This window comes from Stegostoma tigrinum, chromosome 18 (assembly GCF_030684315.1).
Source record: "Stegostoma tigrinum isolate sSteTig4 chromosome 18, sSteTig4.hap1, whole genome shotgun sequence".
NCBI lineage: Eukaryota > Metazoa > Chordata > Chondrichthyes > Orectolobiformes > Stegostomatidae > Stegostoma > Stegostoma tigrinum.
The window spans coordinates 38,289,126-38,314,220 of NC_081371.1; the positions used below are offsets into that span (position 1 = coordinate 38,289,126).

The 25,095-nt window shown below is 40.3% G+C and overlaps 1 protein-coding gene across 6 annotated transcripts in view; it reads left to right on the plus strand.

Annotated features, from left to right (window-relative positions):
• Positions 1 to 25,095, plus strand: part of grip1 (glutamate receptor interacting protein 1) — a 384,971-nt gene that overhangs the window by 135,775 nt on the left and 224,101 nt on the right. For 3 of the 6 annotated variants that reach the window (XM_048549317.2, XM_048549321.2, XM_048549322.2), the window contains exon 1: positions 328 to 792. The exons of 2 other annotated variants lie outside the window; for them this stretch is intronic. In XM_048549317.2, coding sequence (XP_048405274.1) covers positions 660 to 792 — 133 coding nt within the window. In that variant the 5' untranslated portion in view covers positions 328 to 659. Of the gene's footprint in view, positions 1 to 326; positions 793 to 25,095 lie in introns of those variants that run through there. One more of the 6 variants, XM_048549314.2, reaches the window with a different exon arrangement.

The following is a 25,095-nucleotide window of genomic DNA, read 5'->3' on the forward strand; positions in this document are numbered from 1 at the left end:
GTCAGTTTAAACAGCTGCTGAGCTTCCTTACCGCTGTAATTAACACATTGACACTTGGCTGCGAGTGTGCTGAGTGGATTGAACCATTTAGCTCGCTCGCTGTGTGTGTGGTGTTCTCCCACTGTAAAACCCTCTTTTGGCAGATGAAGTCAGCCGCTACTCAGCATCCTGTGTGCTTCACTGTGTGCGTGAAGTGGAAGGACTTAATTATTAAGTTGAGTAACGTTTGATCTCTTTTTTTATTTTGGTGCAGTCGGTAGAAATTAATGCATGCACGCCCCCACCCCCTGAGTGATGAAATAAGTAGGAGAGGGATTGGATAGTGCAATCCAAGCATTGGGATTCCTTGCCCTCACCGTCAGTAGTTCATTTGAACTTTGTTCTTTCCTTTTGGACAATGTCAGACGGTGTTTCTCCAGTCTTTTTACAGCTCTAAGTTTGATGGCTTCAATCTTCAAACGCCGTCTTGGCCTTTACTAACAGATATTAGCAGCTTTGTTTAAAACGGCTCTGAGAGCTGTAGTTTGAAAAAGGCTGCAGTGTGCAACCACCTTCAGTCTATTTAATGTTGCCCACTTCTGCTCTGTCACTTTTGTGTTGAGTAGCGCTGCCGCTAAACGCCTCGACAGTGAACAGGTTGACAAGGTACAAGCGTAAGCATGGACCGATTTTTGTACCTTATGAAACAAATGAGAAGGTCGAGGAGAAGGAAAAGCAAGAAATATAGACCAGAAGAGGATTATCATGAGGGATATGAAGATGTATACTATTATGCCTCTGAACAACTGCGTAGTAAGTGTGAACTTCTTATTCTTTAACAGTAGTTTGCAGCAAGGCATGTGGAATTCAATTTCGGTGTTCTTACCACTCAAGTGGCTATTATAATGAGATGTGAGGAAGCAAATGATCATTTAGTATTTTATTGTCAAAACTTTCTGCTGCCGCTTGGCCTGTATGAACTGTCAAGGACCGTGCTCAGAATACAGCATATCCCTTGAGGATGTGTTGACCTGTATTGCTGTCTAGGACATGCCTTTGAAACAGTAGTGGTTTCCAATTCCACGTGTATATTGCCCAGGGATTGCTGGTGTGTTGATGGGTTTTCAACTGACAGATGGTTTCAGGTGTGCGTTGCTTTGAATAATTTGTAGAAGTAAATGAGCAAGAATGTCCGTTCAAATTCAGAGCTGGGAATGAATAATTAAACAGTCCATTACTGCAGGGATCTATCTTGTTGTCTTCAGCGACTGGAGTCTTCTGTTGGGTTTGATCTTTGACTCCTGTCAGCCGACAGAAAATGCCCGAGGTAGCCACTAAGAAAGAAGTTGCATTTGAGGATTTTGCATAATGCTTTGAAAACAGAGTTGAATTCTGCGCATAATCCATTTGATTAATACAAAAGCTTTTATTTACGTCTGTAATGCTACTTGTTAGACTTTGTTTAAATAACTTTGGTGTTACAAACAAGCAAGGTAACATTCCCCCAACCCCTCGTGAAGATGATCCCTCATGCTGAGATGAAATTCTGCAGCTGCACTGAGATGTTTTGAAACCAGCCACTTTCCACGGACGCACCACTTTAATTAATGTTTTTTAGGCTATTTGACCAGTCCGGTGTATTGCCAAATCTCATTTTATTTGACTCAAATATCCATCCAAGCACTTTTAAGCAGGAATCGATGGGTACTGCTCAAGACTAGCACCCTGGCGGTATTTTTAAAATCTCCTCTTTAACTGGGAGCATTGACTGCAGCTTAAGCATTATCATGAGCTGAGCTACATGAAGGAATGCTGAAGGTTAAGCTTGGGCCATTTCTGATTTGTGTAGAGCTATGTCATTGATCAACTGATTGGTCAGGGAGGTACCCTGTTACATCCTGTGACATCTGTCTTGTGTATGGATTCTGCTGTGCACTGTACGTCCAAGCAACCAGTCACCATACAAGCTTACAGTTTTACCGACCATATTACAGTTTGATTACAGGTTTCACCTAATGATAGAAGGAATCTAATCTTTGAAGTTTACTTTTGTACATATTTCTATTTTAAAAATTAAAAGTTTATCCTTCTGTTTCTATCCTTTTGGTGCATTCAGTATAGTAGTTTAAATTTTATTTGGTATGTAGCAAGTTTTATTTGGTCTATTTACATGAAATTACTTAAGTATGAACAGCTCTTTAGTTTTTTTTGTTTTACGGTGAAATTGATGCTCTCCCCCAGATGTCACATAGAGCTGGAGCAAAACATTTTTTGGTTAACACAAACACTCTTTTGCGTTTTCGTATATAGCAGTCATTTTATTATTTTCCTTTTCTTCTGAGTTAACCCGCTTTGTTTGACATTGATTAGAACAGGTCTAGTTGGTTCAGGCCACTGATATATCCATGAACATTGTTTGTGCTACTCTTTGACTGACAAAATAAGAACAGAAATGCTTCTGTCCAATAATTTTGTCTCTGTTTAGATTTCATGTGGTAGGATGTATGAGAATAGATTTAAAGTTGAATTTTGAATTTTTAACCTTTTAATTCAACACTCTCATTTTGTACTCTTCTCCATCCCGTGCAACATTTAAGCCATTATTGATTGTTGTTTACAGAACTGTCTAGTGTAATGACACAAATTGTGCTGGCCCTGAAAAGATGATGTTGTATTGTTGAGTCAGCCATCATCCTAGTGGAGATGACATCTAACAGATCTGTTGTATGTACCAATTGATCAAGACATTTATTCATGCTCTTATGAAAGAAGTGCTTTTGAAATGGTTTAATGTGTATTAGGTCAATGCATTCCTAAAATAGTAACGTGTTCCAGTATTGCTTCTGAATTTGAATTGGGTCACTTTGGTTGAATTCCCATAAAATAAAACCCAAATGTGAATTCTAAAGTTACTTCTGCTTCATGGACAATTTGTAATGGTAGCTATTGGCACATAATATCTTGTGCTGTATTACAACATTGCCTTTTAAGTTTCATGTTCAAAAGTATTTTAAAATGCCCATGTGAAAGTTTTAACAATCTCTTCTTGCAATGCGGCTGTCAGTGACAATGTTAACACTTGGGGTGTTTATTCCAGTTTCCAAGAGAAGATGTGATGCAAATGTGATACTAGCCCCCTTCAGAGGGCAACTGATTTAGCCTGAATTTTTGGGGCCACAGATAAGATCGGCAAATATTCATCATTTTTTAAAAATAACCACTGGAAGTTTGTGAGCTTTTGTGAACACGAAACAGGAGCAATAATAGATCAGCTGGACCATCAGACTTGTGCCATTCCAGCATGGTCGTTGCTGATCTTAAGCCACAATGCCATGCTCCCATCTCCTCCACGTTCCTTGATACTCTGAGATTGAAAATCTGCAAGAGATGTTCTACTTTACGAATCCAGACTTTGATTCAAATGCCTTGATATATTTATACAGGGACAAAAACAGAAGTTGTTCGAAACGTTCAGCAGGTCTGACAGCATCTGTGAAGAAGTCATCAAGAGTTAGTGCTTTGGGTCCAGTATCCCTTCCTCAACAGCTCTCTTGCTTCTATCTTTTGGAATTATAATTTCAAATTCTTAAACATGTTACACACTTTTTTATGTCACATTACTATTCTGTCTCCCTGAAGCCAAGTCACTGCCCATTGTTATAATCCTTGTACCACATTGTTTCTGTATAAGCATCAAATGGAATGACTTGGTACAACACCAGAAGACATCACGCTATTCGCTGTGATTCATTTTTCTTGTACAGGCACGCCTCTTAGTAAACTCCAAGATAATTCCCTGGTTTTCTGCTGCCAGATTAATATTGGATTTGCCTTGAGGACAGTCATCCACATCAATTATTTTCCTCTCATCTGCATGTACTGATAATCTACCATTAAGAAATGGTTAAACAACCTGTTTTATACAGTATTGACATTATCGGCTTATAGGTCATTGAAGAGGGCAATCCTTTAGGTACAAATGACATTTTCAACAACTTAACCTTCGCTATGGCACTTGGTACCAATTGAATGAAAGTCCTGCCTCGAGCACGGTTTTGACTACATTTGTACCTGAAATATGTTTTTCTGTCCAGTGTTAGTCGTGTTTTTTTTACTTTTGAGAAGAATTGAATTACTCAAGAAGAATGAATGTTCCTTCGTTGGATTTCCTGCATGGTTCCTCACAATGATTTGGCTCCAGAAATGTAGACACAAGGGTAACTGCAAGTAAACATTATTCAGTATTGACATAATAAACCTTAACTATAGGAGGCAGCCACCAGAATCCTGCCTGTCTAGACATTAACATCAAAAGCAGTGATTTTGGTTTTTAAAAGGCTATCTTTAATCCAAGCTCATATCATGATAATTGATCTGCAAAGAGAATCTGATTTTTCAGCCTTATACCAGCAAAGTCAAGCTATCTTGAATGCACATTCTGTTCAGGAAAATGAAGTGATCTCTTGAAGATTTTCATAACTTTTCTATTACTGTGTATATCGTTCAGATTTGTGGGTACTAAACCACAAGTTTTGTTGCTATAATGCAATGGTGAATTTTAAACCTTGAGATTATATTGGAATCCTTGTGAATATTCCTTCCTCAACGACTGCCCTTGAATGCAGTCATTAGTTTACTTCTTTATTTGTGGGCATAAATAGAGTTGTCTTGTTGACTAAATAATGAAGGTTACAATTCCAAAATGCCCATTTACTGGGAAATATTGGGATGTCCTGAGAATGTATTATTGCATCTTGCTCTGTTTTGTCCAAAACGGCTGTAATTTAATTTCAGTATTCTACATGACCAGTGATCAAAGTCTGCATTTTTGTGGCAGTGAAGAATTTTGCATTTAATAAACATTGAATACAGATGTTTAATTTTGGACTATTTAAGTTGTTAAATACTAACAGTCTAATTCTAATTTAGATATGTTTCAAATAAATTTAATCCAGTTAAGTGGGTTGGATTTTTAACTTGGATCATCCCAAATTGACTGAACAATAATAGGTTGAAATCCGTTTTCAACACATAGTTACCAACATTATCATTGGACCCATCAATAGATGGTTGAAGTACCTGCCTGTTTCAGGTGGTAGGCACCCTAATTTAGAAATCTAGACTATGTGTGGGCTGCTAACAGGACCCAGATTGCCATGTGAGGGCCTAGTTGCATGACGTGAGTGCTGTTTCAATTGGTTCTTGGGCCTCCAAGTTGGAGCCCACAGTTTTCATTCCTTGTTTATTTTTGTGTCAGGCAAGATAGATTGCAAGCAGGAATCAGTGTATTTAAAGAATATCCCTCCCTCCCAATCTCACTTTTCTTCCATGATATTACTGGACTTTCCTCCTAAACAAATTTGTGGGGTTCAACCCTCAACCGGTGGATTTCAATGACTCAAAAAGGCACCTCACTGTTGCCTTCTCAAGGGCAATTAGGGATGGGCAATAAATACTGGCCAATCAGTTCAGTGATGCCCACATCCCATGAATTTAAAAAAATAAACTCCGTTCTGGAGATCTGAAAGTAAAACAGAAAATGCTAGATAAACTCAGCAGGTATGACAGCACCTGTGCAATGAGAAACATCTACACTTAAGTATGATGCAATTTCATCATAATGGCAGGATGTCCAGAGTTCAGAAGAAAGGGGAGGAGAGAGTTCTCGTAGAAACCTACCAAGTTCTAGTACGACATGGCAAATGCAGGAAGGATGTTCCCAAAGATCAGGGACCCCAGAACCACAGGTCATGGTTTAAAGTTAAGGGTAAGGCTATGACATTTAGGATTGACAAGAAATTTCTTGATTTGGAGAGCGGTGAACCTGTGAAATTCTCTGTTTCAAACATTATATGTTTTCAAGGAGGTGACAGGTATAGTCCTTGCAGCTAAAGGGATCAAAGAGGAGATTCAAGTCCAAGTTTTTGGATTTGATACTGTATTGAACAGGTGTCCTGATGGCCTACAATGAGTTTGTGGGATATGTTCAAATTGCATATTTTGGTGAATGAAATAGAGGTGCCTGTGAAGAGAGTGTCCCTAGTATAACAGCAGTTTGAGCGTTCATGTCTGTGGTTCATTCTTTTGGATTTTTGCCATGCAGAGATCATGGACAAGCTGATAGGGATAGAGGAATGGTTGGCAGAGAGAAACCTTCAGAGAGTGGAAATTTGTTGTCCTATGCTTTAGGGTGTTATGTGGTTTCATTCTTAAATTGTTAGACACTAGTAGCTCACAGAGCGTCAGCAGATCATTGAAAAATGTATTGGATGGTGAGGACGGTGATTCTGAAAGTAAAAACCTAGAATTATCGAATTCCGACAGTGTGGAAGCAGGCTATTTGGCCCATCATGTCTACACTGACCCTCCTGAAGTGCATCCCACCTAGACCCACCCTCTTACCCTATAACCCTGCATTTCCCATGCTTAATCCACCTAGCCTGCACATCTTTTTACCGTGGGAGAAAACTGTAGCACCCAGAGGAAACCCACGCAGACGTGGGGAGAATGTCGGTCTGTGTGGAATTTGCACAGTTGCCTAAGGGTGGAATTGAACTCTGATCCCTAGTGCTATGACGCAGCAATGCTAACCTCTGGGCCACTGTGCTGCCCCTACATCTGATCCAAAGTGGGACTGTTATAAAGATACCATGCTAAGGAAATTCAAAATAAATTTAGTGATCTGTTTGTGTCAGATATCAAAGACAGCAAATATGATAGTTTTAAAATGCTTTGGTTGTGATTGAAAGCCTTCATTGTCAAATTAATTCATTAAACTGTGCCACATAAATTTTAGTACAAATTATCAGTTTTTTTTCTTCTACCACACTTTAAAACAGTAATGGCTGACATCAGCAGTGTTCATTTAATTCTTGGCATAGATATCATCCCTTTTTTGGAAGAATTTTTGAAATCCTCAGAGGTTGACTTGTAGGCTGTGAGACCTATGGTAACACTGTTAAATATTAATAAGTGGGTAAATAATGTGGGTGTGAAATGCTTTTTGTAGATTTTGAGCTGAAGATCCTGTGTATGGGTTTCTTAACTTTCTCAAGTTTGTTTGAAGCCTTCAATAACATTGAACCTTTGACCCTCTGGAATCGCGGATGTATTCTCCCGTGTGATACAATCTTGTAGATATGGGGGAAAAAGTACTTAAATATCTTGCCACGAACTTGTGGTCCTAAGGTAGAACAGACATGAAATGTAACTTGCTGCCTAGATTAGAGTTTTTCTGTACCTTGCCAATGTTTAAGCTGTTATAGATGTGTTAGGTTGTTTGTTCTTGGGGTGCATCATAGCCCATCTGTCTTTGCCTGCAGTATATGGAACAGTGGTCACAGGATAGTGCTTGGAAATAGATTTCTGATTAACTGTCTTCTTGCTATCCCAGAGTGATGAGGCAAGTAATTCCATCCCTTATTTCAGCCCCAACTGCAGTGAGCTGACTTTAGTCCAAGTGAAGAATCAAACTGGAATTGCCATGATACTTAATGATTTTTGTATGTTTCTTTCAAGAAATCATGATGGATGAACTACACCGCCTGGTCAGTAATCATCTGTATGGTCTTTGACTACACCGAATTCAAAGCCAGCAAGCCTGTTACTCAACATTAACAATGATTATGATTCAGTGATAGCAGGAACTGCAGATGCTGGAGGATCTGAGATAACAAGGTGTAGAGCTGGATGAATGCAGCAGGCCACGCAGCATGAGGAGCAGGAAGGCTGACGTTTTGGGCCTAGAAGAAGGGTTGACCCTTCTTCGAGGCCTAAAACGTCAGCCTTCCTGCTCCTCTGATGCGACTATGATTCAGTGCTCTTTGTGGTTTGTGCTTTCCAAGTTCATCTCAACAGGTGAACAAATGCAGCACTGTTTCTAACCTTAAACAGCAAGGAATTAGATAAAAGTAGTAAGACTTCTGCTTATGCCAAAGAAACACCTGATCATCATTCACCTCCATTTCTGGAAATAGCCTGTCCACAAATACCTGCCAAATCTCATTGACTTCCATAGCTACCTGCAATGTACTACTTCACATCCAGTGAAGATGTTATTTGATTCTCACACTTTCTTTGTATCCGTTCAAATCTGTCACTTCCATACCAATGCCTCTGTATCTTCAAGGATTCAATTCCTCATGATAGTGGGCAATGTTTCACTTCACTGATGGTCCTTTCATCCTGCAATTCTTCCCTCACTCTTTCTCCTTCTTCCTTGAACAATGATAGGATTCCCCTTGAGCTCACCACCTTCCATTTACTTCCAAATTCTACGGATTGTTCTCCATCACTTCCACTATCACCAGTGTGGTTCCGTCATCAAGCACATGTTCTGCTCCCATTTTGTAATTCTAGGAGACTGTGTTCCATCTACAACATACTAATCTACTCTTCTATCACCACCTGTATCTTTTCCCCTTTAGCACCTCATGCAAGCACAGGAGATGCAAAACTTGACCTTTTACAACCCCAGTTTACCTTCCCACAACTTATGGCCACAAACATTGCTTCTAACTGAAAGAGTAAAGTACTTTCAGTCTCGTACTGTATCTGCTGGTCACGATGCAGTCTCTTCTACAATTTGGAGACAAAACCCGCATTGTGGAAACGCCAGTTGAGTCTAGAAGCATGATACATGAGGTGGCTGTCACCTGTCATTTTAATTATCTACCTCAGTTACACTGTGATCTTTTCTGTCTAAGCTTTCTGTGCTGTTCTTGTGAAACTCTATGGAAACTTGAGAGTGTACTTTATCTTTCAATTTGGCATTTGATAGCCTCCCAGACTCGCTATCAAGTTTGACTCTGTCAGATCACATGCATTGCTCCCATTTTGCTTGGATTTCCAAAAGCTTGAACATTATTGATTCAAGAAAAGGGAAACTGTATTTGCATTGTATTCCTGGTCAGAGTTGCTAAAGTACAATGGCAATTGCACTTTCAGTTTCAAAAGATAATTTGGTCAAACAGATAAACCAGGTTGAAACTGTTGCTTTACAAAGCATTTTCAAGGCTCTGACCTTGAAATCTCTTCAATAAGCCTCTGCAAGGTGACATGACTATGGGATAGTTATAGAATGGATTGGATGCTGCATACACGTTTCCAGATATTGAGCATAGTTGTCAAGGGTCATTGTAGTTTTCAGCCTCTGGTCATTGCTATTACTAATCTTTTGTTTTTACGATAACACTTGTTTTAAGATGAAGCATTGCAGCAATAGTAGAATTAGATTTCTGATTGCAGTTTGTTTTACAATGTCAGGATCATTCCACCATGTAATAGCTATTGATGTGATTATACAGCCTGGCTGAGTATTAATGATGGTAGTGAAGAATAAGAAAGAGATTTATGCGTGCACTGGACCTGTGTTATGTAGTAGGTGAATTGTGTTATGACATTAAGAAGCATTATCTCTGAGTACTGTTAAATGAGTTGCATTAAGCTTCTCGCATGTTTAGTTTGCGAAAGTTTAAAAGGACTGTTTAGTCTTTAAAGTATTAACCATCTATCCTTTTCCTGACCTGTGACAGCTAGGATGGCCTTTTAAAATATGATTAAAGCTGTAAATAAAATGTAGACCAATCTATCTGAAAATGTAGAGAGTGAAGCTCAATATGCCTTGGTTTACTCATACTCTTAGTCATCACTATTACTCATTGCAGATCCTGCTGGTAATGTCGAGATCACCACTGCCTCCTGAGACCTTTTGTATGCTACCTGCCAGTTACATCTCATCGTCAGGATGATCACTGGCTCTGTTGCAGCTTAACCATTCATTTGTGTGGCTTCATGTTAAGCGCATCTCAATGTGAACAGACTGATTTTTGGATTGGGATAGTTGTAGAGCTGCAGCAAAACTCACTTAATTTCTTTTTCTCTTTCAAAAAAAAGTCAAGTGGAATTGGATTGAGAGAAAGAAGCGGGAGCTTGCAAATAACAGTTCAACAAGATATTTGCAGGAGACAATGAGTCAATTCACAAGAGTTGGACTATTCTTTATGTTTCCAATGTAAATGATGGAAGTCATTGTTGGAATGAAAAATAAGGGCAATTAAGAGTAGAAATTGAAAATGTTTGGTCACTGTTCATTAGCATTCACCTTTACCTTCGTGGTAAGCCACCAAAGGTTTCATAAAGCGGTGATCATCAGTTTGCTGAACTTTTAAAAGTCTCTTGATGGAAACAAAGAGAAATGGATCAGATGGCATGTGGAAACTATAATCACATTAGACTGGATTCTGACTGCCACTTCTTAGAATAACATTCTGGAACAGCTGACTTCCGTTGCTTCTTTACAGTCTTGGTCATGTCTTACCTGTTTTTTGATGTCATTTTTTTCTAGACTGTTCTTCGTCATTAACAACCCATAATTTCACTTTTTGAGAATTGTTTTTCTGCATAAGTTACTTAGCTTCATTATTGTGAAAAGGTAATTATTTATAAAAGACTTCGCTGTGTTAGGTATTAATGTGTGTATAATAAAGGATCTTGATTAGCAAGGTTAGTTCACACAGAATACAGGGAGAACTAACTATGTGGATGCAGAACTGGCTCAAAGGCAGAAAACAGAGGGTGGTGGTGGAGGGTTCCTTTTCAGACTGGGGGCCTATGACCAGCAGTGTGCCACAAAGACTGGTCCTGGGTCCACTACTTTTACTCATTTATACAAATGATTTGGATGTGAACATAGGTATAGCTAGTAAGTGTGCAGATCATACTAAAATTGGAGGTGTAGTGGACAGTGAAGAAAGTTACAGTAGAGTACAATAGGACCTTGATCAGATGTGCCTATGGGCCGAGGAGTGGCAAATAGAATTTTATTTAGGTAAGTATGAGGTGCTGCATTTTGGAAAGGCAAATCAGGACAGGACTTGTACAATAATGGTAAGATCCCAGGGAGTGTTACTGCACAGAGACCTTGGAGTGCAGGTTCATAGTTCATTGAAAGTGGAATCGCAGGTAGATAGGTTAGTGAAGAAGGCATTTGGTGTGCTTGCCTTTATTGGTCAGTGCATTGAGTCTAGAAGTTGAGAGGTATTACTGTGGCTGTACAGGACATTGGTTCGGCCACATTTGGAGTATTGCATACAATTCTGGCCTTCCTGCTGTAGGAAGGATGTTGTGAAACAACAACGGGTTCAGAAAAGATTTACAAGGATGTTGCCAGGGTTGGAGGGTTTGAGCTGTTGTCTCTGGAGGGTTGGAGACTGAGGGGTGACCTTACAGAGGCTTATAAAATCATGAGGGGAATGGATTTGGTAAATAGGCAAGGCCTTTTCGTGGGGATGGTGGAATTCAAAGCTAGAGGATATGGTTTTTAAGGTGAGAGGGGGAAAAATATAAGGGGCAACGGTTTCACACCGAGGATGGTGTGTGTATGGAATGAGGTGCCAGAGGAAGTGGTGGCGGTTGGTACAATTACAGCTTTTAAAAGGCATCTGGATGGCTACATAAATAGTAAGAGTTTAGAGGGACATGGGCCAAATGATAGCAAATGGGACTAGATTTATGTAGGATATCTGGCCCACATGGATGAGTCAGAACGAATTGTATGTTTCAGTGCTATGAATCTCTATGACTCTATGACTCTCTGACTGTGTAACTTGCCAAGACTGAATTGGCATTTATTCACAATCTTTACCTATATTCAAATTGAGAGGATTGTTTGAGGTTCAAGTTTTAGTTTCCTTTCCTCCCATGTTTCCAGAATTTCGCTACTTTAAGTATTACCAAATTTGTTGTTTTTTAGGTTATGCACAGCCTTTTTTGAAAAGTGTGCTAGCAATGTATAATGGCATCCCTGAGGTTAAAATCCAGTGTCACAACAATGCAGCACTTGACGTGCATTCTTTCCACTATAGTTACAGAATAAACTGATGGGGCAAGTCTTTGCTGGAGGCACGAATTTGACTGGAACACTCCTCTTCAACATAGACTGCCGTATAACCACGGACCTCAACTTACTTGCAATTAACGTTTTTGCTATTTTTATACAAGAACTAGCAATTAGATGTGTCAGGGAGTATTAATTAGTATATTTAAATTATCCATACTGATAGGACTTGAGGTAATTAGCATCTTAAAAAATAAATAATTATATGGTACTGTTTTTCTGGGGCAATTTCCTGGCTGCTTTCTTTTGTAGTTTCTTGTTCCTTCAACAGAATTCCACAGGGAGAATTTAGTTTTCTTTTGTCTGCATGCCAAATTACCTATTTGCCAAACTTGGTAACAGTATAGTTTTGGAGAAGGGTGAATGTTGTTGTAGAGAAGTGGGATTTACAAGTTTAGTTCTACAGGCATTGAAAACCTTGAATACTGAGTAGATGAGGCTATTTAAAAGAAAATTGACAAGTAGGTGTTATGGCAAAATAAATAGAATATAAAAGTTGAGATGAAACAGTAATTGTTCCTAAAATTTTAGGAAGCCCACAGTGGGAATTCTGCATGTATTAAGATTCTGTACATGCAATGTTGAAGTAATGAAAGATAATCCTAGCAGTTTTACTCTGATCCCGTCTAATATGAGGAAATGTAAATATGAAATGGTGACATGGGAAAACAGCTGCTTTCCTTATACCATACGAGATGTAGACATGATTTGAAAAAGGTGTTTTAAAATTATGAAGGAATGGGCGAGAGTGGGTTAAAATAGATTTATTCCAGTCACTTCAGACATGTGAATAAGAGATTAAAGGTAAAAGACTTAAAATGGAAAATAGGAGCATTGTTTTGAACACATGATTGTGCAAAGTGCTTCCAGAGTTCAAGATTAAAGCAGAGACTGTGTCAACATTTTAAGAACAACAGGAGGAATAAGGGAGATGGCAACAATATTTGCACACAGAATCCTGCCTGTTGTTAAAGTGTTAGAGAATACATACAAACGTGGATTTGTTGGGCCAACTGGCCTGTATTTTTTTTATTGTAGTTTCCTTGTAATATTTGAGGTGAACTTTCAAGCATGTTATCCATATTAAGGCTGCCTATTTCCATCTTTGTAGTACAGCACCTCCCACCTTTGCTGCAGTTGTTCTGCTGAAGCCCTCAAGCATGCTTTTATGTTCAGGCCTGCCTATTCTAACCGTCTCCTGGCTGACCTCCCACATTCTACCTTCCATCAACATGATCCAAAGCTCTGCTGCATGCTGCTTAATTCACATCAAGTCTCAATTCACTCTTCACCCAGGACTGCTGACTTATTGGTCCCCAGCTACACAATGTCTCACATTTTAACTTTTTCATGTTTGCTTGTGAATCTCTGGTTGGGCCTCCTTTTCCTCAGTAACCACCACCAACCCTCTGACACACTTGTGCTTTTGCAAATCTAGACTTTCAATCATCCCCAGTTTTTTAGCAATCCACCCTTGATGATAAACTTTCAGTGGCCTCAGTCAGGCCTTGCGCTCTGGATTTCTCATCTTAAACTTCCCTGCCCCCTCTTATTTCTGGATCCTCCTTGAAGCTTCTCTATAAAACTTGTCTCTTTTTGACCTGAGTTTTTTTTTAATTGATTAGGAATGAGATCAGCCAGGTAGAACTCATAGAATGAGTTCTCTGATTGGGGCTGTTAATCTGGACTGATCAGGGACTCCTGGCAGACAGATGTCTCGTGGGCTCTGTTCGCTCTGAGTTAGCTGGGTCAGTGTCATGTTACTGTGTGTGTGTGTAAATAACGGCATGGTGATGGGATACTGGCCTGTCTGGAGTCATTGCCATTTTGTTCTTCTGTCCCAATATTTCCTGATGCGGCTCCGCATCACCTTTTTTGGCTGTGTCAAGTATCTTGAATGTTTTGTTTTTAACTAAGATTGCTATAGAAGTACAATGAGAAGGTTTGTGAAATGACTGGGATATATCATGTCATTTTGTTTGCTTTCCACTGTCCTTTCAACCCTGTTGTGCAACAAAACAGACAAGCTTTTTAATCAGAGATAATGGGAACTGCAGATGCTGGAGAATCCAAGATAACAAAGTGTGGAGCTGGATGAACACAGCAGGCCAAGCAGCATCTTAGGAGCACAAAAGCTGACGTTTCAGGCCTAGACTCTTCACCAGAAAAGGTTTTTAATGTTAGGAATGAACAGATTCAGTTGGAGTGGAACCAACAAATAATTGAAAAATTAGGAGACCATTGAGCTTCCAGTACATGTGGTTTTTGAAAAATCTTCACAGACGAACCTATTTTGCCAGGAACAATATGCACTAATTTCTTTTGTGTTTTTTTCTGGCAAAATCCTTTATTTCATTCTTCCTCAAATCTTATCACGTTGCTGTTTTCTGTGTACAAATTAGTTGCTATATGTCCCTTTGCGACAGTGACTACTAAGTTAAAGTGCTTTGAGACTCTGGTGTTTGTGAAAAATGCTCCATAAATTCAAGTCTTTATTTTCTTTCTTCGCTAACTTTTCAGATGCATCTGTACTATTTGCCTCAAAAACTTACTGCTGTAGCAACTTTGACAGTGTCAGAAGTGGTCTCTTTTGGACTCTTCGATCAAAGAATGTGCCTTCTAAAGTCCCTTGATGGAAACAAAGAAGAAAACTAATTGGATCAAATGGCATGCCGAACCCATAATCACGTTAAACTGGATCAGACCGCCATTTCTTAAAATAACATCTGAAGCTGCTGATGTGGGCTTCTTAACCTATAAGACATGACCAAGATGGTTTTGTTTTCTAGACTGCTCTTCATGTCATTAATAGCCCCTAATATTTTTTTTGTCTTAGTTAATTAGCTAGTTCTCTCTCTCGGAAGGGGGTCTCTTTTTGATTAAGAGGAAACAGGAAACAGTCAGTCAATACAATACAAAGTCAACACAATTGTCAAAGTTTCCTGTTTGACTTCCAGTTGACAATTGTATTGATAACCTATGCAGTGGGTGGATATACTCCCTTGTCTATCAAAATCTTTCCTTTATTTAAAGACCTGGTCTTTAGCTGTCTTCAAAAGCGAGGAGACTGAGACATTGGCTATTCATCCATTACCTTGTAAATCATCTTCTCCAATGCCTCTACATTCTATTAATAATATGGTAGTTAGAAAAAGACAAAATATTTCTGTTCTGGTTTAACATGAACAAGTTGCAATCCAAGATCCACTCATTAGCCATGGTGGAAGAATTGTGTAGAATATACCCAGAAACAACTGTCACACTTGACTAGGGTGGCACTCTGGAACTCAAGCCTGTCTATAATTAGAGTCATCACAAAAGTTAGATTTTATCCAGGTGTAAAGTCCCTAATTTAACTATCTCCTTATAGAGTCAGATTGATAGAAAGCCCAGATCAGATTTCTGTGCTCAATACGAAATCAATTTATCATGAATTCATAGATTTTCACAGATCATAGAATTCCTACAGTGTGGAAACAGGCCATTTGGCCCAACAAGTCCACACTGCCTCTACCCAGACCCATTCCCCTATCCCTGCCTTTTCCATGTCTAACCCACCTGACCTAAACATCCCTGGACACTATGGGCCATCTAGCATGACCACCTAACCTGCACATCTTTGGACTGTGGGAGGAAACCGGAGCACCCGGAGGAAACCCACGCAGACGTGGGGAGAATGTGTAAACCCCACACAGACAGTCACCTGAATCGAACCCAGATCCCTGGCGCTGTGAGGCAGCAGTGCTGACCACTGAGTCACTGTTTAGCATTTTAGCTTTACAAAGAATTACAAACCATCGACCTAGAATTTTTTTTTCACTTAAAACGCTAACTCCTATCTAAACCATCCCCACTGTATGTGTTTACAATTAGACAGAGCCAGCTCCAGAGCTAGACCGTAAAAAACTTGGTTATCGAGCCATAGAGTTATACGACACAGAAACAGACCCTTTGGTCCAACTCTTCCATGCTGGCCAGATATCCTAAACTAATCTTGTTCCATTTTCCAGCATAGGCCCCATATCCCTGTAAATCCTGCCTATTCATGTACTCATCCTGATGCCTTTTAAATATTCTATGTGTACCTGCCCCACAACAACTACTGGCAGCTCATTCCATGTATGCACCACCTTCTGGGTGAAAAGTTGCCCCTCTCACCTTAAACTTATGCCCTCCTAGGTTTGGACTCCCTAGCCTGGGAGAAAGACCTTGGCTATTCACTCTGCTGCACCTCAAGATCTTATAAACCTTAATAAGGTCACTTCTCAGCCTCCAGTCCACAGAAAATAGCCCCAACCTATTCGACCTATCACCAAAGTTCAAACCCTTCAATTTCCTTGTAAATCTTTTTCTGAACCCTTTCTAGCTTCATAATATCTTTCCTACAACAGGGAGACCAGAATTGAATGCAGTTCTAAAAGTGGCATCTCCAATGTTCCATACAGTCACAATATGACATCACAACTCCTAAATTTCTGAAGAAGGGTCTAGGGCTGAAATGTCAGCCTTCCTGCTCCTCTGATGCGGCTTGGCCTGCTGTGTTCATCCAGCTCTACACCTTGTCATCTCCCAAATTCAAATGGTTTTAGATTCACATCCGAGGCCCCTGAGGTAAGTTGGATGTGTGAAACAGTTTTTATATTTTTCAAATTAAGTTACGGAATGAGGGCATCCTGGGTCAGCATTTATTGCCACACATTGCTGTGGGCCTGGAGTCACATTTAGGCCAGGCCAGGTAAGGATGGCAGTTTCCTGCCCTAAAGGACATCAGTGAACGAGATGTTTTTTTTCCAACAATTGAAGAATGGTCATTGTTAGACTCTGAATTCAATAAAATTCTGGAATTAAAATTACACTATCTGCCATGACAAGATTCGAACCTGGGTCCCCAGGGCATCAATCATCATAGAATCCCTACAGTGTGGAAGCAGGCCATTCAGCCCATTGAATCCACACTGAGCCTGTTCCTGCACTTCCCACTCTGGACTCCATGGGCAATTTAGCATGGCCAATCCACTTAATCTGCACATCTTTGCACCTGGAAGAAACCCACACAGACACAGGGAGAGAGTGCAAACTCCGCACAGATAGTCACATGAGGCTGGAATTGAACCTGGGTCCCTGGTGCTGAGAGCCAGCAGTGCGAGCCCCTGTGCAATTGTGCACTGTGGACTAACAGCCTAGCACTAATATCATTAGGTCATCGCCTCCCCTATGAAGAAAAATCTGAAGAAATTAGATTATTTCAAACAATGCCGAAATTGGTTAAGTGTAAAGATTTTAGTTTGAACATTCCAGACCAGAAATGTTTCATTAGAGTCTTGAAGGAGTTATTTGAAACTAAGGAAATAAATGTTTGGTTGTGGTCTAACTTAAGGGAGAGGATACCAAGTTCTCAAGCATGATTAAAGGAAACATTTACCGGTAAATCAATCCTATAGAAATGAGAGCAGCAAATTCTCTCTCTCTCTGAGGTTTCAGTGCTGTGACATAATTGTGTTGGAATTGATGGGATTGTATTTTTACCATCTGTTTTAACTTCTGTTTAATTGTTAGGACTAGATCTGTAACATTGCATATGTGTGTTTCAGTGAGAAAGGGCACCTCGTTAAATATTTTGAAAATATGACCCATCAAGCTAGACTTCAGTCTGGGATCTGATTTGTCCTGAAATAACATGAGCTGTGAACATGATATTTATGTGGTCTGGCCGAAATGTGATTATAGATCCAGATTAATGTGAATGACTCGTGTGTCCTCCGAAGGAGCCTAGCAAAGTACTCAACTCAAGGGCAATTAGAAATGGACAAATATGCTAGCCTTGCCAGTGATACATACATCTCAGGGAAATTGTAGAGGAGATTTGGCCAGTGTTAAAATCCCATTGGTAAAACAGAACAATATAATTCAACTGGCACTGTTTGGGATGAACGGAGGAGTGAGATAGGGGATTTGGAATACAATTTTATAGCACTGTATAAGCAATTTTAAGATGTCTAATATTATAGAAGGAGAACAAGTAATTATAACACCTCAGTACATTTATTACTGTAATATGATGGGTGGTAACCAGAATGCTTATTGTAACAGATGGTCTGCAGTTGTAACAAATTCTTGACAAACTGCAAACCCAGGGAAGAATGGTGTATTAATGCAGAGCACTTGGTAATTGAACAGAAGTGGATTCTCTGCCTGAACCTCTTAACTGCTGTGAGAATTTAGTATCATGCACAATATTGTAATGTTCATAGAGGACTGTGGATGAGAAGTCATCAGTAATTTTTCTGTTCCAGCTAAACATCCAAGCATGACTTTGTCAAAATGTTCTCTTTGATGTCTTTAAGAGCTTGTGATACAATAATAATTTACAAATACTGAAAATGCAGATAAAAGCTCATTAACCAGCAGCTGTGGGGCAAGTTTTAAAAGTATGAAGTGGGAGCACTTTTGGAGGAAATAACTTGGAAAATGTAAAACCAATATCGTTTTGAAATGGAAATAGGACAGCTTTAAAACACCAGGATTGTGGAAAGAGAAGCAGCTCGTAGGAAAATTACTGAAATTAATTGGAGATCCTGTTTTATGTCGTTGATTTCAAGCAGTGAAAGAAGCTGTTTTGTAGACGGGTGGGCATTGAGACTGTGTACAAATTGAGATTTGGCTGGCAACAGGTTGCTGATTTGGTTTGTGGAGTGGTGACGAGTTATGGATGCCAAAGGCCTCTCGACAGCTAAATGACAAAATGTGGAGTTGGAGCACAGCAGGTCAGACAGCATCGGAGGACCAGGAAAGTCAACATTTTGGGTTGAGATACTTCATCAGGACTGGGGAGTGGGAAAGGAGCTCAGAAATCATCTTCTGATGTGGCCTCCTTATATCGGAGAGATCAAGCGCAGACTCACTGACCGATTCACATAGCATCGGCATTCTGTACTCTCCAATCAGTACCACCTTCCAGTTGCCAGTCATTTCAGCTCCCCCTCCCATTCCCTTAGCGACATGCTCATTCTGAGCCTCTTCCACAGTCACAATGAGACCACACGTAGACTGGAGGAGCAACACCTTTATAATTCTGTTTTGGGAGCTTACAGCCCTATTAGAGTTCACTAGCCTCAAAATCTCCCCACCCCAAGCCTCATTGCATTTCTAGCCCCCTCTCATCCCCACCTCCTTGACCTGACACAACCTGTCCCTCTCCCTTTTCACCTATCCATCTCACCCTTCCCATTGACCAATTTATACCACCTTCCACCTGCATCTACCTATCTTCTCTCAGTCTGACTCTTCTTCCTCTATTTGTTTCTGAGCTCCCTTCCCCCTCCCCAGGATTGATGAATGGTCCCGAGCCGACCATTGACTTTCCTGATCCTCGGATGCTGCCTGACCTGCTGTGCTCCACCAGCTCTGTTTTATCAACCCTGACTTCCAGCATCTGCGGTCCTTGCTGTTTCTAACAACTATGTGATTTGGCTGTTGGTAGCTGAACAGCTCGTGGGTGTGAAAGTTACTGTTAGAACCTTTAGAAGGCTGAGAGGGCAGACTGTCTGTGTCTGGCACTCCCTCTTTTCAGTAAAATATGTAAAACTCGAAGAAAGATTTGTGTTTATTTTTGTTGGCCAATTGCTGTAAGATGTTGTTTTTAACCAAAGGACAGAAATTTCATAATTGGTGAATTAGTTGCTCTGTGCTTCCTTTAAACAAGTGTGAGAACCTGAAGGAAAATATTGGACGGCTGAAGGACTTTAAATAAGATGAACAGCCATTCGAATCCTGAGGATTATTGCTGTTGACCTGGTTCTCCAGTATTACATTCCTCTCCACTCCATAGCATTTGTGTGTGTGTGTGTGTGTGAGAGAGAGAGGGAGTATGAGATGTAACTACAGGAGTTATGAGTTGACAGTTAAATTGAGTTGAACAAGTAAATAACTTATTACAAGTAGAAACTCTTGATAAGCACAGAAAGATGATCCTGTTTTTTTTCTCTTTAATCCACATCTATCAACAGGTAAGTTAGGGTCTTTGCATACTTCAATAAAATGTTTAAGTTTTGTGAAAATTCCTGAAATAGCAGGACTTTATTTTCAAAATACTACACCAGTGAGGTGTGACAAAAAGCATTTCACTCTAAATTATATCACTATATTTTGAGGGGTCTGTGAAATTAGATGGACTTTTGGGTGCATATTCATTAATCTTGGGTGGCGGTACAAACTAAAGTAGTGAACTGAATGGAATGTTTGACTTTGTAGATAGGGGCTTTGAATGGGGAGAAAAAAAGCAAGAATGTTGTGTAAAAGTTGATGTAAATCTCCTCTGGTTATGCCTCAACACAATATGCCCTTCTTAACTAAGGCTCGGCTCAGTGCTTAGCACCACTGCGCCTCAGTGCCAGCGACTGGGGTTCAATTCTGCCCTCGGGCCACTGTCTGTGTGGAGTTTGCACTTCCTCCCCGTGTCTGCGTGGGTTACCTCCGGGTGCTTCAGTTTCCTCCTACGGTCTGAAGATTTGTAGGCTAGGTGGCTTGGCCGTGCTAAATTGCCTGTAGTGTCCAGGGGTGTGGTAAAGTGGATTAACCATAGAAAATGTACGGTTACAGGGCAAGGGTAGGGGGATGGGTCTGGGTGGAATGCTGTTCAGAGGGGCAGTGCAGGTTGTTGGGCCAAGTGGCCTGTTTCCACAGTATATGTATTCTATGAAATAACTTGTAATGCTCTAGTGAGGACAGAGAACTTTCTTTCATGAATTTAGAAAATCTGGGATGCATTATGTGAAAAGATAAATGGAATCAGATTGCAAATAAACTTCCAAAAGACAGTTCGGCGTGCACTAAAAGAGATCCAGTTTGTTAAATTATTATGGGAAAAAACTCAGGGCGTGGACAAATTTTTATTTTTGAAGCTCTTTCCAAGAGCCAGTAAAGACATGAGGGAACAAGTAGCTTCGACTGAAACTGTAAAATTCTAAGACTGTAACAATTGTTCCTGAACAATCAGGATTTGAATCAAGTCTTTTGCATAGAATTCCGTAACGTCTGTGGAATAGAGACGTGTCCGTTGACCCAGCTGGTCTATCCCAACATGGATGATCTACAGTTGCCTCCTTCCAACCCTGTCAGCATATTTTTTTTAAAAAATCTCTTTTTCTTATGCTTCCCTTTAACTGCAACTGTGTTTTACACCTCAGCTATTTTTATGTGGCATCAAATTTCTCCATTCTTACTTCACAGACATTTCTGAATTCCTATTTTAATGGTAACTATTTTATGTTCATGGTTCCAGTATTGGTCTCCCTAACAGGAAGAAATGTTTGTTCTGTGTCACTGTTACCAAACCCATTTTTGTAGCGGTAACGACTGATCAGATCAGCCTTAACTTCTGCTTTTCTAAAGTGCACAATCCTGATCTGCCTTCCTTTGATTAAAAATCCTTATGATTTTCTTCACACCTTCTCCGTGCCTCTACATGTGTTTTAGGGTATGGTGGTCGTAGCTTTCCTTTAGTTGTATTTGAAATTAATGTAGTCTTGGAAGAGAACGGAATGCCTTGTTTCCATTTCTGAACATGGCTATTTAAATCCAAATGACATATTTAGAACTGTGATAGTGAAGAATATTTTATTCAAGCGTTGGAATGTTTGAATTATTTCGTCTTCATGTTTTAACCCTGTCATTGACTTTGATTCAAGGATTGTTCAGGACTTTGAATCATAGCCTCTACAGTGTAGGTAGGGATTCTGTTTGGCCAATCAGGTCCACACTGATCCTCTGAAGAGCATCCTACTCAGACCCACCTCGTCGCCCGATCTCTATACCCTACATTTACCATGATTAACCCACTTAACCTGCAGATCCCTGGACACGCGGGGTAATTTAGCATGGCCAATCCACCTGACCTGCCGATTGTTCTACTGTGGGAGGAAACCTACGCAGGCACGGGGAGAATGTGCGGACTGTGCACAGTCACTCAAGGCTAGATTTGAATGATAATCAGCAGAGTGTGTTTGAAAAGAAATAAGGAACGGAACTACTTCTTATGTAGGCACCTCTTTAATCTCTGAACTTTTGAAGGAGTTTGCATCATAAGTGCATCATTGTCTCCAATCTAGACTGCCAGGGAAATGGAGCCCTGCTCCCCACAAATAGGGAAGGATGTGATTTTCTACCTTTTGTGATGTTAGGGAATAGGGATAACCCCAGAAATTACAGGCCAGTTAGTCTTAATTCGGTAGTGGGCAAAATATTGGAAAGGCCTCTGAGAGGCAGGAGTTATGCTCGCCTGGAAAAGCACATTCATGATAGTCAGCACGGATTTGTGAGGGGTGGATCATGCCTCACAAACCTTTTTATTGAATTCTTTTGAAGAGGTGACTGAGCAGTGGATGTGGTATACATGGAATTAAGTAAGGCGTTCGATAAGGTTCCCCATAGTAGGCTCATGCAGAAGGTAAGGAGGCATGGGATAGGAGGAAATGTGGTAGATTGGATTCAGAATTGGCTGACCCTTAGACAAAGTGTGGTAGTGGACAGAAAATATTCAACACGGTGCTCAATTATGAGTGGTGTACCACAAGGATCTGTTCTGGGTCCTCTTCTATTTGTGATTTGTGATTTTTGTAAATGATTTGGATGTAGGAGCGGAAGGGTAGATTAGTAAGTTTGCAGACGAAATGAGGGTGGGTCGAGTTGTGGATAGTATGGAGGGCTGTTCTAGGTTACAAAGGGACATTGATAGGATGCAGAGCAGGACTGAGAAGTGGCAGATGGAGTTTAACCCTGAAAAGCGTGAAGTGATTCATTTTGGAAGGACAAACTTGAAAGCGGAATACAGGGTTAACAGATTCTTGGCAGTGTGGAGGAGCAGAGGGATCTTGGGGTTCATGTCCACAGTTCCCTGAAAGCTGCCACCCAGGTGGATAGAGTTGTTAAGAAGGCGTATGCTGTGTTAGCTCTCATTAATAGAGGGACTGAGTTCAAGAGCCATGAAGTCGTGCTCCAGCGACACAAAACCCTGGTTCGGCCACGTCTGGAGTATTGTGTCCAATTCTGGTCCCTCATTACAAGAAAGATGTGGAAGCATTGGAAAAGGTGCAGAGGGGATTTACCTGGATGTTGCCTGGAATGGAGGGAAGGTCTTAGGAGGAAACGTTAAGAGAGATAGGGCTTTACTCTTTAGAACGACGAAAAGGTGAGAGGTGACTTGACAGAGGTGTACAAAATGATCAGAGGTATAGATAGAGTGGGTAGCCAGAGACATTTTCCTAGGGTGGAGGTAGCTATTATGAGGGGACATGATTTTCAAGTGAGTGGAGGTAGGTTCATTACTCAGAGTGTGGTCAGGGCGTGGAATACATTGTCAGAGTTGGTAGTGGAGTCAGCATCATTTAGGGGTATTTAAGCAGCTATTAGATACATATGGATGATAGTATAAGGTAGTGGTGGAGGTTGGATAGACCTTAGGTTCAGGGTAAAAGTTCATCACAACATGGTGAGCCAAAGAGTCTGCACTGTGCTGTCCTGTTCTGTGTTTTATGCTCTATTAAATAGTTTGATTATTTAGTGAGAATAATGCAAATACTTTGTTTAAATTGATATAATTTCTCTGAACCTGCCCTGAGCTACAATGGTTTTCAGAAATGTAGAAAATTTCAATTCACTTCAAGATTTATGCAACTGGTATGAATGAAATATGTTGAACTCAGCAGGATGCATTTATGTCCAGAACTGTGCTGTGATTCAGTTGATAGCCCACATGTCTCTGAGTGAGCAGGTTGTGCATTGATGTTTATGTCAGGACATAGGGCAGGAAAAAAAAACAAATCAGGGCAGACGTTCCAGTGCAATACAGCAGGATTGCTGCAGTGTTGGAAGTGCCATTTTTCAGCTGAGACCTTGTCCCACCTGTGTTCTTAGACCTTCAACATAGACGATCCTGAGGCACTGCTTTGAAGATGTGCAAGGGAGTTATCCTTCGTGACCTAGCAAATGTTTATTCCTCAAACAAATGATCATGTTATTAACTTCATGTGCATTTGTGGGATCTTACTGTGTGTAAATTGGCAGCCTTTTTCTGTTGCAACCCTGCCTACACTTCGAAAGTGCTACCTTTTGAGTTTTCATCACTTTGGGCATCCCAAGGTTGTGACAATAACTATATGAATGCAAGTGAGCAGAGATAATGGGAACTGCAGATGCTGGAGAATCCGAGATAACAAAGTGTGGAGCTGCATGAACACAGCAGGCCAAGCAGCAGCTTAGGAGCACAAAAGCTGATGTTTCAGGCCTAGACCCTTCATCAGAAAACTTTTCTGAAGAAGGGTCTAGGCCCGTAACATCAGCTTTTGTGCTCCTAAGCTGCTGCTTGGCCTGCTGTGTTCATCCAGCTCCACACTTTGTTATATGAATGCAAGTATTCATTCTTCTTCATGTTCAATATGTATTTCGTAATATGTGAAACCACCTGGTGTTTCCTAGATTACATGTTTTAAATTGCTCAAATTCCTGAATATTAGTCAGATTTTTAATGCATTCTTTGTTAATTTTTTGAAACATACAGTATATAAATGGATTCTTATTCATTTAATAACCTGCTAGAATGTTTTGTAATTATGTTCTCAAATTCACCGTAAGAATTGGCAAACTTCCCAATGGATAATCAGAGAGATTTTAGCCAAAGAGATTGGCAAAAATCCCTAGGTCTATATTGCATTAGCTAACCTCAGCCAGAATAGTGCCCCTGGGTCTGAATCAGAAGTCTTGATGTTTGTACTTTTGATCTCTCTCCCCCACATCCACCTGCTACATGCGCGCAAGTATGTGAATGCACATCAGGGGAGAAAAAGATAGAACTCTGCTCCTGCGGTTCAGTGCTCTTGCCTGTGACTATTGAGGGCTGTGTGCATAAATGTTCCGTAGGGCAGTCCTTAATTTGGTGCGTGTGATTCTGCTGAAAAAAGGCTGTAAAATTGGCAAAGATCTGAAGCACAGAGTTTTACATGGCTAGTTAATATGATTATATCCGAATAGCAATGGAGCAGGAGGCCATTCAACCCACCAGATCTGCACTAGCTCTCCGAATAAGCGTTATGACTTTGTACCGCTCTCCTGCCTTTTCCACGAAACCCTGAATTTTTGTGTCTATTTAAGTAAGCATCAAATGTCTCTATTAAACCTGCCTCTGCTAATCCTGTCTGTTGTAACTCAATTTGAAGCTCTGAAAGATT